Raw genomic sequence first — 15,479 nt, 5'->3', positions numbered from 1 at the left:
CATGAGTGGTGAAAGCTACAGCTCAGTGACTTATGGAGGGCCAGATGTCCCCCACATGTGGTACAATGGAAAAGCATTTGACTGAAATGACAACAAGAGGCCGTGTGCAGTTTCCGACTGACGTATCTGAAGCATAGAGCTTCTAGAGCACAAAATAACTTACCTTTGCGTAGATGCAGCTTTCATTGAGTTTTTGCAGGGTGCAATTCTTCTCACACATTGGACACATGACAGTTTCATTTGCCTCGCAGATCTCTCTGCTGCACCAGGAAATAAAGACAGCCAATGTTTATTCAGGTATGACTGATGTTTATGACATTTATTATGGTAGCTGACACAGGCCGCAAGGCTTCTGATATTTGCAGCATTGTGTTTGTACCTTACTTTGGAAACTGTACCTAAACTTATTTTATTGCACAGGCACAACACAGGACATAGCAGTTTAATTATGATTTCATTGACAGTAGGATTTTTGGAAGTTCTGTTTCACTTTACCACCCCACCCCCCAAATCACATGATGGTCCTAGGATGAAGCCAAGGCAGATACCCTGGCAGGAAAGAAACCCTCAGAACTGAGTGCAGAAAGCCAGCATGAAGTTGCTGGTGCAAGTTGTTTCTTCCTGATTTTGTATGATTCCTCTTTCCATTGCAGCTTCCTGCACCACAACCCAGGCCCCAAATGACACACACATGGGGCAGGATGAAGAGTTCAGATATTCCCAGAGGTATGGATTGTATCAATCTATGCCTTTGATATTGCCTGGCTGGTGATGATGATTAAAATTTCTCCCAGTCCTTGCTACAAAAACAGAAATTTCTCCCAGGTCTTTCTATAAAAGTAGATATGGAAAAATAAATATTTAAACCCGTGCATTTCCTTTGCGTGGACAGGCGGAGTCCCCAGATCCCGAGCGATCCCCCCCCCGTCATGTGGAATAACGACTCAAGACAACGTGCTGTGGGATTAAATTGGCCACAACTTTATTAAATTTCAAATGTGGGTAGACCTTGGCTCAGGCATTGGGCGTTCTCCCTCCCCAGTCCCCAGCCAGGGACTTAGGGAGCATCAGGGTTTTCCAGTGTGTGTGGGGGGGGGGGATGGGCCGGCTCTGGAGAACATATGTTCAAGCAGAGATAGCCGCCCCCGTTACACCGCCGCCGCAGGGGAGAGCAATGACGACCTTTCGGTGTACGGTCAAAGCCTCCCTTCAGAAACCCCTTTAACGGGGAACCCTGGTATTGCCACCGCAAAGAGGAAGATGGACTAAAGGATTCCGCCCAAGGCCTGATACCGCCAAAGTTGTGACGTTTTGCTACGGGAAAGGCGAAACCTGCCAATGCAGGGAAATTCCTTTCCAGCCCTTTAACAGCTACCTTATCATAGCAGCACCCGCATACCTGTGAAGAAAAGTTAACCTGTGAAACCTATGAAGAAAAGTTAACCTGCAAAGGAAGACATTAACTGAGGGTGGGTAGGGTGGGAGAAGCTCTGGAGCCAAGTGAGGATTCCGAGGTAAGATCCTCTCTCTATTGTGTGGGCAGGTAATCCCTCCCCCTACCTGGCCTGGTCTCCTTGGCAACGCTTCCCCCAGGTGGGATTGGACAACTGACTGAGGTAGGCGGGGACCTCCAGGTATCCCACCTGAGGGAAGGCAAAGCCAAGCCTATGCTGATGGGGCCGCTCCAGATCTAGGGCTCGCGCGTCCACGCAAAGGGCGCCCCCCGTTTTAAGCGGGGAGCGGTCATTTTAAGCAACTGCTATCAACTGCTTAAAACATGATAATCTTAGTTTTGTTTCTAGACATGAAGCACATATCAACTATAGTGCTTGCCAGTTTAATCATTGACTTATCTGAATACTGGGCTAGGTTTGAAACTCCAGTTCCCACAATCTGAAGACTCATAATCAAATAAAAAATTCAGAAACTGCTGAAGGGATGTCTAATTGTGGATATTAATTACCCCTCTGTTACCTGTGCATCATGTTTTGTGAAAGCAAGTTTTATTATGCAGATTTGTTTTAAAAATCAAATTCATCACAAACCACTAGAGGGAATACTAACTTTACCTAAGTGCCAGCCTGTTACATAACTCTAAGAATTGATTTGCACTGCTGTATGCTTTTTAAAATACAACCAGCATTAATCACTGAAAACAGAAGGTTTCAAGGTGTGGGCCAGAATGAAGGTATATCAGCCATGCACTATATTAACTGTTAAAAAAAGAGATGTCTCTAGTTACATCCTCTTCCTTCTGGAAAGCAAGAACCTGTCCCCTAAACAAGTTTGTATGAGTACCTGTTATGTGTATCTAGTGCAAAGGGACCTGTATTCTGCAGATGCTCAGAGTCATATATCTCATATGATTGTAACTACTTCATATGTAATTATATTAAGCAATTACATATGAAGCAATTATATGGTGAAAACCGCTGAATGCCTGTTGTTGCATCATGTATTATCATGATATATACAAATATATAAAATAACTGAAGAACATCCATGAGTCTGTTGCTGAGTCAAAATCTGTTCTGTATCAAACTTTCCGTTGGTTCATATTATCCAGGTTGCCAGCTACGAAGGCACATAACATGTCTGCAAAATATTACAAAACTGAGTTGTTAATTGCTTTAACTGATTTTCCTGTTTGTTTTAATAGTGTCTTATGTTGTATTTTATGGTGCCATGCACAATGAGGTATTTTATGTTGTAGCCCATCATGGGGTCATGAAATGACAAATGATGGGATAGAAGTGGAAATAGTAGATAGATAACTAAACAAAGTATCCCAGTCCTGGCTTCTTGCACTTAAAATGGGTTTCTGGTTACACTAAGCTCTGCTGAGGCCTGGCTAGCAAATGTTACATTTTGTGGACAAACCTATGAAGCCATTATCGACACACACTGCTCATTTTTCAGTTACCAGCATCAACGATTTTGGAATCCAGTAGTCTTAAAACCAGATGGCTTTGTATTGACACATTAAATTGATAGTTATGTCTTTTGGGGATGCTAATTTGTCAAACTGACATGAAGTCTTGTTGCATAATGAAAATCCAGGATGATCCTTGTGTTCCTTGACACTTTAGTTGATGAGGGTTAAAACAGTGCAGTGAATGTACTGCAGTTGTGCAGTGTAGCTATGCAATTAATATGTTAGGAATAATAACCACGTTTTCTGAGTTAAGGAGGAATACATTTAATTAATTAATTTTCAATGCTTTTCTGATCATTTCGTCAGTGCAAACATTTCAGCTTGCCAGACGGAATGACACCCCTCCCCCTTCTCCTCACATGTGTCAGGAATTGGCTGGATAAAGCAGGAGGAGGCACCAGCCAGTGAACCCCCAAGGGAACCCAGAGAGAAGGATGGCTCAGAAGCTGGGGATTGGTAGTGGGACACTGAGGAGAGGTCAGAGGGAGAGGATTCGGAGGAGGGGATGGATGCTGAAGAGGTAACAGGGTTTAGTGAGCAGGAAGCAGCCTGTGACAGGGAATAGTTCAGGCTCTGAGGCTGAAGCAGAGAAGCGGGGAGGTCAAGAGACTACTAAAGAATCCATGGAGACTTCCTCTCCTGCTGTAACAATTTCCCCTTCCCCCTGGTCTCCAAGAACATACAGGATAAGGAGAAGAGCAGAACAGAACAGAACAGAACAGAGGCCAGTGGTACGCACATGCAATTTGAGAATGCTTGGAAATATCTGAAAGAGGAAGAGCCTTAGAAAGGGTAGAAGGCAGGGACCTTCATTCCTGGCAACTGCTCTACAGGGGCACGACCTACCGGGATGTTTCTGAGTTGTATGCCGTTTCTTTGAGTAAAGAGTTAACTTCACTGACAATGGAGTCTTGTACCTTTCGTGTGACCTGTGTCTGACTCCGGCCCCTGGCAACATGATGGTTCATGGGTTCTCACAACACACACACACCCCCAAGCCAATTTGGGAAGCCGTGTGAGGAGAGGGCCCATTGCACACATGGATGTATTGGCACAGGGCATCTATGGATGAGCCTCTCTAGCGGAATCCCACCCACAGTTTTGATTATCAAAAGGCTTTCACAAATGTTTATTTATTATTTATTTGTTAAAAGCATTTCTATCCCATTTCCCTTCATAATGATGCCTACTGGAATGAGATTTCTTCCCCAGAATATTTTTGTCGGTTTGCCATCTGTTTACTGTGAATAAGACTGTTTTGTGGTTTGGCCTTGAGGCATAGCTGTCAAGTGTCCCTTATTTGAAGGGACAGTCCCTTATTCCAGCGCCATGTCCCTTATTGATGGATGTCCCTTAAATGTCCCTTAAATGATGTCCCTTAAATTTCAAAGGAAGCAGCTCCTCTCCCTCCCTCCCTGCCGGCCAGGGAGGAGGAAGGCTCCAACTGTGTTGCTTGGCTGTGTTGCTCACCCAATAAGAAGTCTAAGAACGACTGGGGGGGTGGAGCTTGCATGCCTTGTGTGTGGCTAGATAATGCAAGCTGAGGGGGTTTTTGAATGCTGGACGCCATTTTGTTGCACGTGCTGCTGCAAACTTTGCAGTGTAAAGCCAGGCCGGGGAACCATCTTAAGTTGAGGCTGCATAGGCCTTGTGGTACATGTGATTCAGATTCTATTCAGTTGAATCTCTGGTTACAAAGTTGGTTGGACAGTGTTCTCAAAGCTACCCAGCATGAGTTTGACCAGACTGCAGGAGGACAGGAAGACTGGAGTGCCTGGAACAGGTGAGGCTGCAGGTCCCTTATTTTGGCTGCTGGTCCCTTATTTTCAAGGCTGCTGGTCCCTTATTTTCAAATCTGTAAGTTGACAGCTATGCCTTGAGGCAATGGTGGATCAATGTTAGGGACAGGAGAGGGTTAATGGGACCAGGAGGATTGCTCAAACCTATTGGCCAGCTCTGGGGTTACCTTCTATTTGTTAGGGAAAGGCCTGGTCTAAAAGGCCTGTAGATGCTTTAATAACAGGCATGACCTATCAAAACATCTGGAGAAATTTTTTGGATCAGAGACTTTAATGTGCATCATAAACTTGTTCTAAGTAATGGTTCTAATTTCAAACCGCTGTTACGCTTTTTTCCAAGAAATAACAGACTAGCTGCTGTTTGTTGTCTGCTGTGTTTTAATTAAGTTTATTACATGTGAAAAGCAGTAAAATATATTCTTTTAAAAGAATAGGACATTAGAAGGTTTTGGACAGTTCTGCTTTAGGGGGGGGGCATAGCTTTCTTCCCCCACCCAACCTAAGAGCTGTGTGTTTGTATGCAGGGAAGTCACTGGATCATTAGAACTTTGGCTTGTGTAACATAACTCCAACCCCTCATCCCTTCACAAACCCCAAATTTCCTCAGGGTTTTTCCCAATCCTCCAGAGCAATGTTGTTGGTTTTTATTTTATTGGAGGGGGGACACCAAAACAGCATCTCGGCATTTATTTCTTCCTTGCTCCCCTGTAATTCGTAACATTGTCACATTGTGCTTTTCCTCAACTTCTCTCTACATCATTGGCTGTTGCCAAATGGGGTAAGAGAATGTACAAAGTGATGGCAGCACAACACAAGGTAACTGAGGCAAGATAACTTTATGATGCACAGGTCAGAATGGGGAGATTTTAGTTTCAAATGCTACATTGCATTGTCATGTTTTTGTTTTATGGTCATAATAGAATAATAACTTTTCCATATAGAGAGAGTCATTTTGTCCCCCCACCACCACCTTTTGATGTAAATGCTTCTCTAAGGAGGGAAAGTAGCTCACACCAGAATGTTATTTCATTTTTAATTACTGTGAAGTGGATTTGCTGCATCTCAAAATAATCCTTCAAAAGCAAACAGAAACTGGACTGAAGATGATCACACACTAAAAGCATCAAGCACACTCGAAAAACCTCAGGCTGGTACAAAAAACCCACCTTATGATTCTTCCATATGATATTCAGGCAGCAGAGTGGGGCTTAGGCTAATTTGCATTATTCTCGTGATCCATTTCAACAGCTACTTTTGATAGGGCTTGAGAGCTGCCAGCTCATAGTGACAGACATGCTGTGTTATGCTTTTATAAAAGGGGACATCCCCACACCTCTTACCTTACTTGGCTGGAATCCATGGTAAATAATCCATAAAGGAAAACAAACAGCCCAACAAGTGCAGCAGGAATGAGCATCCCAGTATACCATCCCAGCCAAGCGAAATAAAGGCCAATTTTCTCTCCAAAATACCGCCTGCGTAAGAAAAAGGTAAACATACAATAGGCTTAAATGTCAAAGTAATTGAATACCAATGCCAGCCTTGGCAACAGATCATTCACCTTAAGTGGAAGTGGAACTACTCTTCAGTTGGGATGGGATTTGGTTAGAAATGGGTTTGGCAAACCCCTTTTATTTCGCTTCAACATATAATTTGAAGACCATTGATTGCATTCATGGTCAGCTTTCCCAATCTGGTGCTGGCCAGATGTTTTGGTCTACAATTTACCTAAGTCCCAGTCAGCTGAGTAATAGTCAGGGGCAATGGGAGTTGTAGTCCAAAATTGGAGTTCATCACAGTGGAAAAGCCTGTTCTGGACCATACATATTTTTAATTTAACACAGTCAGGCACAACTAGAGTCCTGTCTGTTTCAGAAGAATGGTCATTGTAGAGACTCTTGGAGCAGGGAGTATTGTTGCCGTCACTGACTACAGGTTTAAAAAGTACATATGGATGCAACACTAAACTATAGTTTAACATGGTATGAACAAAACTCTGCAGCAGAGTTGGCCTGCAAATAGGCAGAGTGAGGTGGTCACCTTGTGGCAGCTGATTTTGGTGGTCATAAAAGGGAAGCAAATTGTTAGTTATTATGTTATTACATAATAACTAACATCCATTCTTAAGGAAATTAGCCCTGAGTGCTCACTGGAAGGACAGATCGTGAAGCTGAGGCTCCAATACTTTGGCCACCTCATGAGAAGAGAAGACTCCCTGGAAAAGACCCTGATGTTGGGAAAGATGGAGGGCACAAGGAGAAGGGGATGACAGAGGACAAGATGGTTGGACAGTGTTCTCGAAGCTACAAACATGAGTCTGACCAAACTGCGAGAGGCAGTGGAAGGCAGGAGTGCCTGGCGTGCTCTGGTCCATGGGGTCACGAAGAGTCGGACACAACTAAACGACTAAACAACAACAACATGTTATTACAATTGTATTTTTGTGGGACTTTGTTGCTGAAATGACTTGGCCTTACCTGAGTACTAGACACCCTGACTTGCTATTCTGCTCTGGCAGCAAAATGTTTTAGGTCAACCTTGCTCTGCGGTTGTTGTTTTTTCATAGTTTTGCTTCTGATTTTTGCTTAACTGCAATTTCTTGTATTGATGTGTTAATGTTAACCATAGTTTGTTCAAAACTTTAACCTTTGGATTTTGAAACTGGCTTGTTTCAAAACAACAACCCATAGTTTACCATAGTTTAAGCTTGAAACACTAAACTGCAATTAATGGAAAACAGAAGAGAAACTTTCAACATCTTCCCAAGATGCTACAGGAGGAGAGGGGATGGGAGAAATGCATGAACCATTGGTTTGCTTGGCTTGTTCATGTCACATTAAACAATGGTTTAGCCAGATGTCAAAATGCAGCCAGAGTCTCTGGATACGGCCTAGGCAGTCTTTCCTGGCACACATGCCAATAAGTAGATCTGGTAACACCAGTAGCAGGTGGCATGGTGGGGTGGCAGCACTCACCTGACTACTGGGTTGTTGTATGGCTGCTGCTTATCAGAAGGGAGAGGGAAAGGGAGAGGTGGTGGCAAAGTTGGCACATTGCAAATGGACTGGGACAGCCAATTCAGTGTGATTGCACTACTGTATTTGTGCTATTGTATTTATTTGCAGATGCATGCTAAATTATTATCTTACATTTTCTGAATACAGCATGCATTTCATCAGAACTAAGAAACAAATCAAAGATTTAAAAAATATATCAATTTATACACTACTTAAAGCAGAGATGGAGAACTTTTCTCAGGCTGAGGGCTGGATTCCATCAATCATCCAGAGGTCACACTCCAGAGGGAAAAGTGCATGGCACAATAAATGTCTACCTACACAGGCCAGATTTCAACTGCACAAAAGCCAGAGGTTTATTTTTTACATATACAGGGCCGTCTTACCCATAGGCACTAGGGGTGCAAGGCCCCCGGGCACCGGGCTCTCAGGGGCACCAGGCTGAGAGTCCAGGGCCCAAGAGTTGAGTCCGGGGAAGAGCCCGCCCATCGGTCAGAGTGCCGCGGCGGGTTCTTCTGTTGTGGGCGGCTCTGTGCCATGAGTTTGGGGGCGACCAAACGCTGAGGCAGCCGGCCGGCTCCGTCCTCCTGCGCGCCTGGGACTGGGCAACCTGGGGGGGGGGGGTGCCGGGTGGATCTTTGCACCACGGCGCCGCATATGCTTAAGACAGCCCTGTACATATACCCCCTCCATCCTCTAGGAAAGGAAGAGACATTACTACAGTTCAAAGACACATTCCAGTCAGGCAAAACCACTTGAGAGTGTAGAACACTATTGGTGAGGGGTGTGGCCTAAGGACAAGGGGTGTGGCCAAGGGAGTGTCCCAAGGGCCAGATAACAGCGGCACAATAGGATGCATTCAGTCCCTGGAACAGAGGTTACCCAACCAATTTAAAACACTAGGCTGATATAAGGAGACTGTTCACAGCAGAATGTTCATTGGAACATCATTCAGCCTTCCTCCCTTTTCATGGGACAAAACCAAGTTCTGCAGTATTCTTGGAGTACCTGATCAAATCCAAAGGCTGGTATTTATACCACATTCCCCACCGTGCCCAGCGCTCATATAACAGATGTCGATGATTCTGGGCTCCGTGAGTTTTGATGGGATGCCTGCTCTTGTGACTTCCCTGGAAGACAGATAGTGGAGGAGGGGGGATTGTTATGTGCTTATACAAAAGAAAAGGGTTCTTATGAAGAAATTAAGAAAAATATTAAAAAAAACATTTCTAATGGAACAGGACAGTTGCTCCATGTATTACTAAACAATGCTGAACAGTACAGTCTTGAGCGTACTCTACTCAAGCTGAGGTAATTATAAACATCTCCACAGAAGGAAAACATTATTTTGGAACAAAAACAGAGAGATCCTTCTGGAAGTGCTTGGTCTTGACAGCATAGAACTGAAGTACTTTCCAGCTAGAAGATACTGTCCATTATTAATGGAAGTATATGGTGCATTTACGTATAAAGTACACAATTGTTACATTATCCTCACAATAATTCCCATGTTTAAAAATATGAGGAGAAGGAAAAGCAATGTGTGTGTGTGTGTGTGTGTGTGTGTGTGTGTAACATAAAGTTATTGTATTGTTAATGATATTGCTTCTCTCAATATTGAAATTTAATTATTATTATTTTTAAAAAATACTTGTTTTTTGCTAGTGGAAATCACTACCATTTGTGCAATGTGGGGCACCCAGTTTATGCAGATTGCAGTCCACCCCCACCCCCCTGAAAAGCTGCTCTTGAGGACTGGTGGAAAGTTTTAATTGCAGTTGGGAATTGACAAAAATTGGGGGCCCACCTTAAGCACTTCCCACTAGCATAAAACCGCTGCTGAGAACAAATACCATTGCATTTACACACATATATAATAGCAGCAGAAGCAATAATATTAATAATAATAATAATAATAATAATAATAATTATGATGATGATGTTGGAAAGTCCAAAGGGTTTTTCTCTCACACACACATTCAGCAGAATGCACTTAGAATCCTCCCTCTGACTGAGAAACATACACAACAAGGATTCCCCATTGCAGTGAGGATTCTAACCATGCTCAGCCCAACATCAACTCCAAAGCTTCCTGCTTGACTTGAAGGCTGATTTGTCATGGAAGATGCAGGTATGGGACTTTGTGGGTGGAACTTGCCATCCTACAGGCTGGTGTACTGGGCTGAACTTGACTGCAGTGAGTTGAAATAACATATTCCATTGTTTTATACTAATGTAGAACACCACTTAGGCCCTCTTCCAAGTTCTGGGGTGCATAGAAAAGTTGTTAATCAAAAAAATAATATAATATAATATAATATAATATAATATAATATAATATAATAATATAATATAATATAATATAATATAATATAATATAATATAATATAATATGCACTATGCTACCTATGACTATCTGCTTTCCAGGAAACAAAGTTCCTATTGCCTATGGCATGGACTAGAGAAACTTTTTTCAGCCAGAAGGCCACGTTCCCTTCTGGGCAAACTTACAGAAGTCAAAGGCAAAATCAGACAGAGCAATGAATTCAAATATCACCTTTGTACTGCAGGCTAGCTTCCACACATACACTCAGTTCTCTTTATCCTCCATCCAAGAAAGCAAGAGTTTGAGAGCACATCCAAGCCAGGCAACAAACAAACAAGAAAACCTCAAGTAGAATGCAAAGCAGAGCCAGGAGGGACTGTGTCTGGGACGGGTGCATGTCCTGGGGCCGGATAAAGGGGCTTGGAGGGCCATATGCAGCATCTGGACCTGAGGCTCCCCTTTGCTTGTGGGTGTTGTGCCTTAGGCTAGAACCTTGTGCTCATGAATAAACATGCTTTGGATGGGTTGCATGCTATGCAACAAATGACATCTAGCGCAACAAAAAGCTACACAATGAAGATTGAAGAAGGGGTCCTCAGAGAAGACTGGCAGAGCGGAGAAACAGTAATACCTGAGAGCAAATTTACATTTCATTTGCGGACTGCAGGAGGTTAATGCAAACTTAGAATGAACATACCATACTCAAAGCACTACTACTTAATCTACCTCGTGAGGTGGAAATGCAGCTTCGTAAGTTCCGTTGTTGAGTAATCTGTTAATGCCTAGGGAATGAAGAAGAAGACAATAACACAACTTAGAAATCAGGTTCTTCAACACAAGTGCTAACATCCAAGTGCTGCTCCAAAATGTGGATTTCGTTAACGTTATTTCTGCATTTCATTTGTGATATTTTTAGCTGGCTGTAAACCACTTAGAGATTTTCTTTGAAATATGAAGTAGCATATAAATTTCCTTATTAAGAATATTTTCTGGCTTTGTTCATGTTGCCACACATGCCCAGCCCCCCCCCCCATTTTTCTGTCTGCTTCTTCTTTTTTTCTAGATAGGTTCAGGGGCGGGGGTGGGGCGGCGGGGGCCCTGAGGGGGGTGACAAAATGCCAGGTGGCACTCACAGTGGGGCCTGCAGCGTGCCTGAGCCACGCGTCTCTCCTGAGAGTGACGTGGTGGCTTGGGTGCCCGCAGGCTCCGTGCTGCCCCAAACACCCCCCCCCAACTGTAGGACAGCTGAGTAGGAGGAGGCCGACTCCTCAGACGCCACATGGAGCGTCCTGCCCCAGCTCGCCCCACCCCGCAGGTGGCTGGATGTGCCCCCATGGTTGGCTGGCCCCACCCCTGGGTGTAGGGCACACGTACCACCCCAGGCGCCCGATTGACTTGCTCCGCCGCTGGATAGGTTTACCCTGCTGACAAGCGCCTGGGTATGGATTGAATTGCAACACACACAGACACACACACACACATACCAATCTTGATGCCATCACACAAAGGCCTCAAGTAGGCCTATTGCACTGTGATATCTTCAATGCACACTTGTGTATATGTTTCAGGGTTTCTGTGTGTGTTTTTGCATCATAAAAAAGGGAATCCTGATGTGACAGTGTGGTGGATTCCATGTTCTTCTTTGGCTGGTTGCCAACAGGCCAATCCAGACAGATTTTTATATTTAAAAGGAAATGTCTGAGGTGTGGGGTTTTTTTGGGGGGGGGGCAGGGTCAGGCTGCTCTGCATGCCATGGCTTCTTTCCCTGGCTCTGGCTAGCAGCAGCTCAGGCTACCTCTTTTTTTTGCTCTTCAAAATATGGCAACCCTAATTCTAGTTCTCCTTAACCTGAAACGATGAACCCATTCAAAAATCATTATATGCAAGGCTAATGGTGTTTCAAGTCAAGTCATCAAGTTTCTCCAAGCAGATAAAAGCTCTTTGCTCTTCTGCTTCTCATCTGGTCATTTGCTAATATGGTTACTGTCAAAAGCTATGAGGCGTGGATCAGTCCTAGATTAAAAAGTGCTGCTCACAATAAACATGCAGCTCCTACACTGGGGCAGAGGATGCTGTCTTTTATATCCCCCAGTGCTCATTTTATAAGCATCCCCAAGGAATCTCCACAGCTTTAGTTGTAGGAGGAACTTTGTTTCCCCCAGTGAGTTGATATACTCTTTCCAGTTTCATAATGAAAGTGATGTTGCTTTGTGTGTTTCTTTATTTGTTGGCATCTAGCAAAATAAGAACTTGTGGCTCAACTGAACGTTTGGGGGGGACGTTTGTGTTCTGTTTTGTTATGGCCGATAAGCGGAACGTCTACAGTCTTTGTGTCCCTAACTAAATACATTATTTGCATCCCTAATCAAAAATAAGTTCCAAAATAATGATAGTGGGCTGGCTATAAAGAAGATTGAGTGCAGGATGAGGAAATTAAAAGAACTGGATGTAGATACCTTGCACTAGCATAAGGCCTCTTCACAAGTGCAAAACACCTTTGGATTCAAGCCTTTATTAACAATCCTTGTCAAATTGACAAGTATTGTTAGTTTTCTGTGAACTTCTAGGGTTGCCATACGTCCGGAAATTTCTGGACATACCCGGAATACTGCAGTTGGAAGCAGCATCTGGGCGGAAATCGGTAAAATGTCCAGGAAAATCTGGACGTGTGGCAACCCATGTTGGCAGTGTCTTTTTTGCTGATTTTCCTTAAAAAATAGCTGAATTTGTGAATTTGCCCAAAAGCTCAACTACTTTGCCCCCCCCCAAGCCCAACAACTATTTGAAATATGGTAACCCTATGTGAAGAATCTTACGGCTGCCTCCTCCTCCAGGAGGAATTCAAGTGCATGCCAAGTTTTAGGTTTGCGTAGTTAATGTTGATTAAGGGACTCTGCTGTCTTAGCACAACAAATCTGCTTTTTAGAAAGAATTAGGCTGGATCTAAAGACATCAAAGAAGCATTTCCGTTTGAAGCATTGTAAATTTAAACAGGGAAAGCAGGTAGAGAAAAATGGGACTCCACATTGCCATCTGGTGGCATAATGTTATATGGCACATACAATGCATATAAATCACTTTTTCTTTACCAGTCCTTAGTCTTTTCATGGTTTGGATAGTGATGGGCAAATGTATTGAAAAATACGGGATGACTGACAGACTAATTAACGGAAACGAATGTAAACAACCTGCAAGCAAATGAGAATGAATGCTTATTGTCCTGTAACAAACAAATCAGAAGAAATGTGCAATAAAGGCTGGATATAATCTAACATCTGCGTAAGCATTGTGCAAGCAAAATTGAATGAATGCTTAAGAAAATGGTCATCTGGAGGGTCCCCAGGTGAAAATTCCACGACGTCTTCTCCAATTGGATGTTATCTATATTTTAGTATAAATATTCACTCAATAATTTTGGCTGGCAGAGCATATGTTGCTAACAACAAGCAGTCTTAATACCCAAGTGGAATTATACCCATTTTTGATTTCCCATCTTCATACTTCGTTCTCTGCAGCATATGGTGTACTATTCTACTTCTCGTGGAGTTGCTGAAGAAACTGTCTTTGTTGTTTATTGTAAAACTGTTGAAGAGATAGTTGATGTCGATTAATTTTCAAAGCAACTGTCAAAATATCACCATACAATATATCTCACAACGAATGAAATAGCTCCACACATTAAATACAAGCACGGGCACCTGAGCCTTTGATTTTCTGCCATTCAAATGTCTGTCAGTAAACTTCCTTTGCCTTTTGGGTTCACCTGCTGTCCTGTTTCCACAGCAGTAGCCCTTCCCAATATCACGCCCCAGCTAGGTTTCCCTTCTGCTGTTGCAGCACGCACTTCTTGTGCCAGAAACATTTGCCTCCCTAGAATGGTTTGGATGCCTTTTCCATCCAATGATTTTCAAATAATTAACTCCAATGTGGTTCAGAACCTAAGCTTAGGCTGCAATCTTATACCCACTTACCTGGTATTAAGACCCACTGAATTCAGTGGGACTTACCGGTACTTCTGAATACACACAATTAACATGTTTCTTAAAAAGGTCATGTATTAAGATCTTAGTAGGAACGCGGGTGGCGCTGTGGGTAAAAGCCTCAGCGCCTAGGGCTTGCTGATCGAAAGGTCGGCGGTTCGAATCCCCGCAGCGGGGTGCGCTCCCGTTGCTCGGTCCCAGCGCCTGCCAACCTAGCAGTTCGAAAGCATCCCCGGGTGCAAGTAGATAAATAGGGACCGCTTACTGGCAGGAAGGTAAACGGCGTTTCCGTGTGCTGCGCTGGCTCGCCAGATGTGGCTTTGTCACACTGGCCATGTGACCCGGAAGTGTCTCCGGACAGCGCTGGCCCCGGCCTCTTGAGTGAGATGGGCGCACAACCCTAGAGTATGTCAAGACTGGCCCGTACGGGCAGGGGTACCTTTACCTTTACCTTATTAAGATCTTATTTATATCAATTGAATTGTTCAACTTGTAGTTCGGTCTAGTTAAATGAATACTGAAAAGCAAATCCATGAGTGTCAGGTGACTTCAAATGTTCAAGGATCTCATTGCCCCATTTAAAATGTGAGCAACTAAAACCTGAAACATTTTAATTTCTGCAAGTAGTGCAATTCAAGCAATCTTCAAGCTGGTTCTGAGACAATGGCCTTTTCAAATAAGCTTCCAAAACTTTATGTACACAAAACACTATAGGGTATTTTGCTGACCTGCTAATGTCCAATTGGATGGCCCTGCATCTGTGAGATTTCCCTCTTGGGTCACAAAATTCATGAATATCAGATTTATGGTTTTAATCAGGAACATTCAATTGTGATTCTGCTTTATGAAACAAAAATGTAGCACTTGTGATGCTGGCTCTTAGGATTTCAGAGTAGCTCATACATTTTGAATTTAGTATTATTGCTCTGAGAATACTGCAAAATTACCCTGGAGAAAAGAAAGCCAGCCCAGGGGATGGTACTGGTGCCTGACCCTACATTGCTAAAGGCTTATCCCTAGAAGATATCACTGAATATAGATGACAGAATTTTTAGAATATTAATACCATTCAGTTTTGTCATCAGCCATCTGTTAATGATGATTGATGTTATGTCACCTGCTGAGGAAAAGTGAAATATTAATCAGGGTGCCTTATGAATATATACATATGGGTCTCCCACTTACTGATGTATGCGTGCGCGACTGAAGGGCGCCGTATAGCAATCTGTTTCTTCCAGGTCAGGAAGTGCTTCTTTGTCAAGTTTCATTGGATTTCTGGGCAACCAGCTCTTCAGTTCTCTCATATTTCTCTGCAAACTGGAACATTAGGGGAAAAAATTACTTCATTCTTTTGCATGCATTTTGCCTAGAGATTTTGCTACATGCTACCCAGCAATGGGAGGGTTGTACTAGAACAGAAAA

At 43.3% G+C, this 15,479-nt stretch overlaps 1 protein-coding gene across 4 annotated transcripts in view; it reads right to left on the bottom strand.

Moving 5' to 3' along the window:
* The window catches only part of ANO3 (anoctamin 3), a 244,823-nt gene that overhangs the window by 46,036 nt on the left and 183,308 nt on the right, over positions 1 to 15,479 (bottom strand). For all 4 annotated transcript variants that reach the window (XM_080983017.1, XM_080983018.1, XM_080983019.1 and 1 more), the window contains 6 exons: positions 15,243 to 15,374; positions 13,553 to 13,659; positions 10,804 to 10,859; positions 8,760 to 8,881; positions 6,075 to 6,209; positions 164 to 260 (listed from right to left, as the gene is read on the bottom strand). In XM_080983017.1, the coding sequence (XP_080839143.1) occupies positions 164 to 260; positions 6,075 to 6,209; positions 8,760 to 8,881; positions 10,804 to 10,859; positions 13,553 to 13,659; positions 15,243 to 15,374 (649 nt within the window). The remainder of the gene's footprint in view (positions 1 to 163; positions 261 to 6,074; positions 6,210 to 8,759; positions 8,882 to 10,803; positions 10,860 to 13,552; positions 13,660 to 15,242; positions 15,375 to 15,479) is intronic.

The sequence above is a fragment of the Podarcis pityusensis genome, assembly GCF_964106645.2.
Source record: "Podarcis pityusensis genome assembly, chromosome: 1".
Classification (NCBI taxonomy): domain Eukaryota; kingdom Metazoa; phylum Chordata; class Lepidosauria; order Squamata; family Lacertidae; genus Podarcis; species Podarcis pityusensis.
This window is presented reverse-complemented; position numbering and strand designations above follow the sequence as displayed.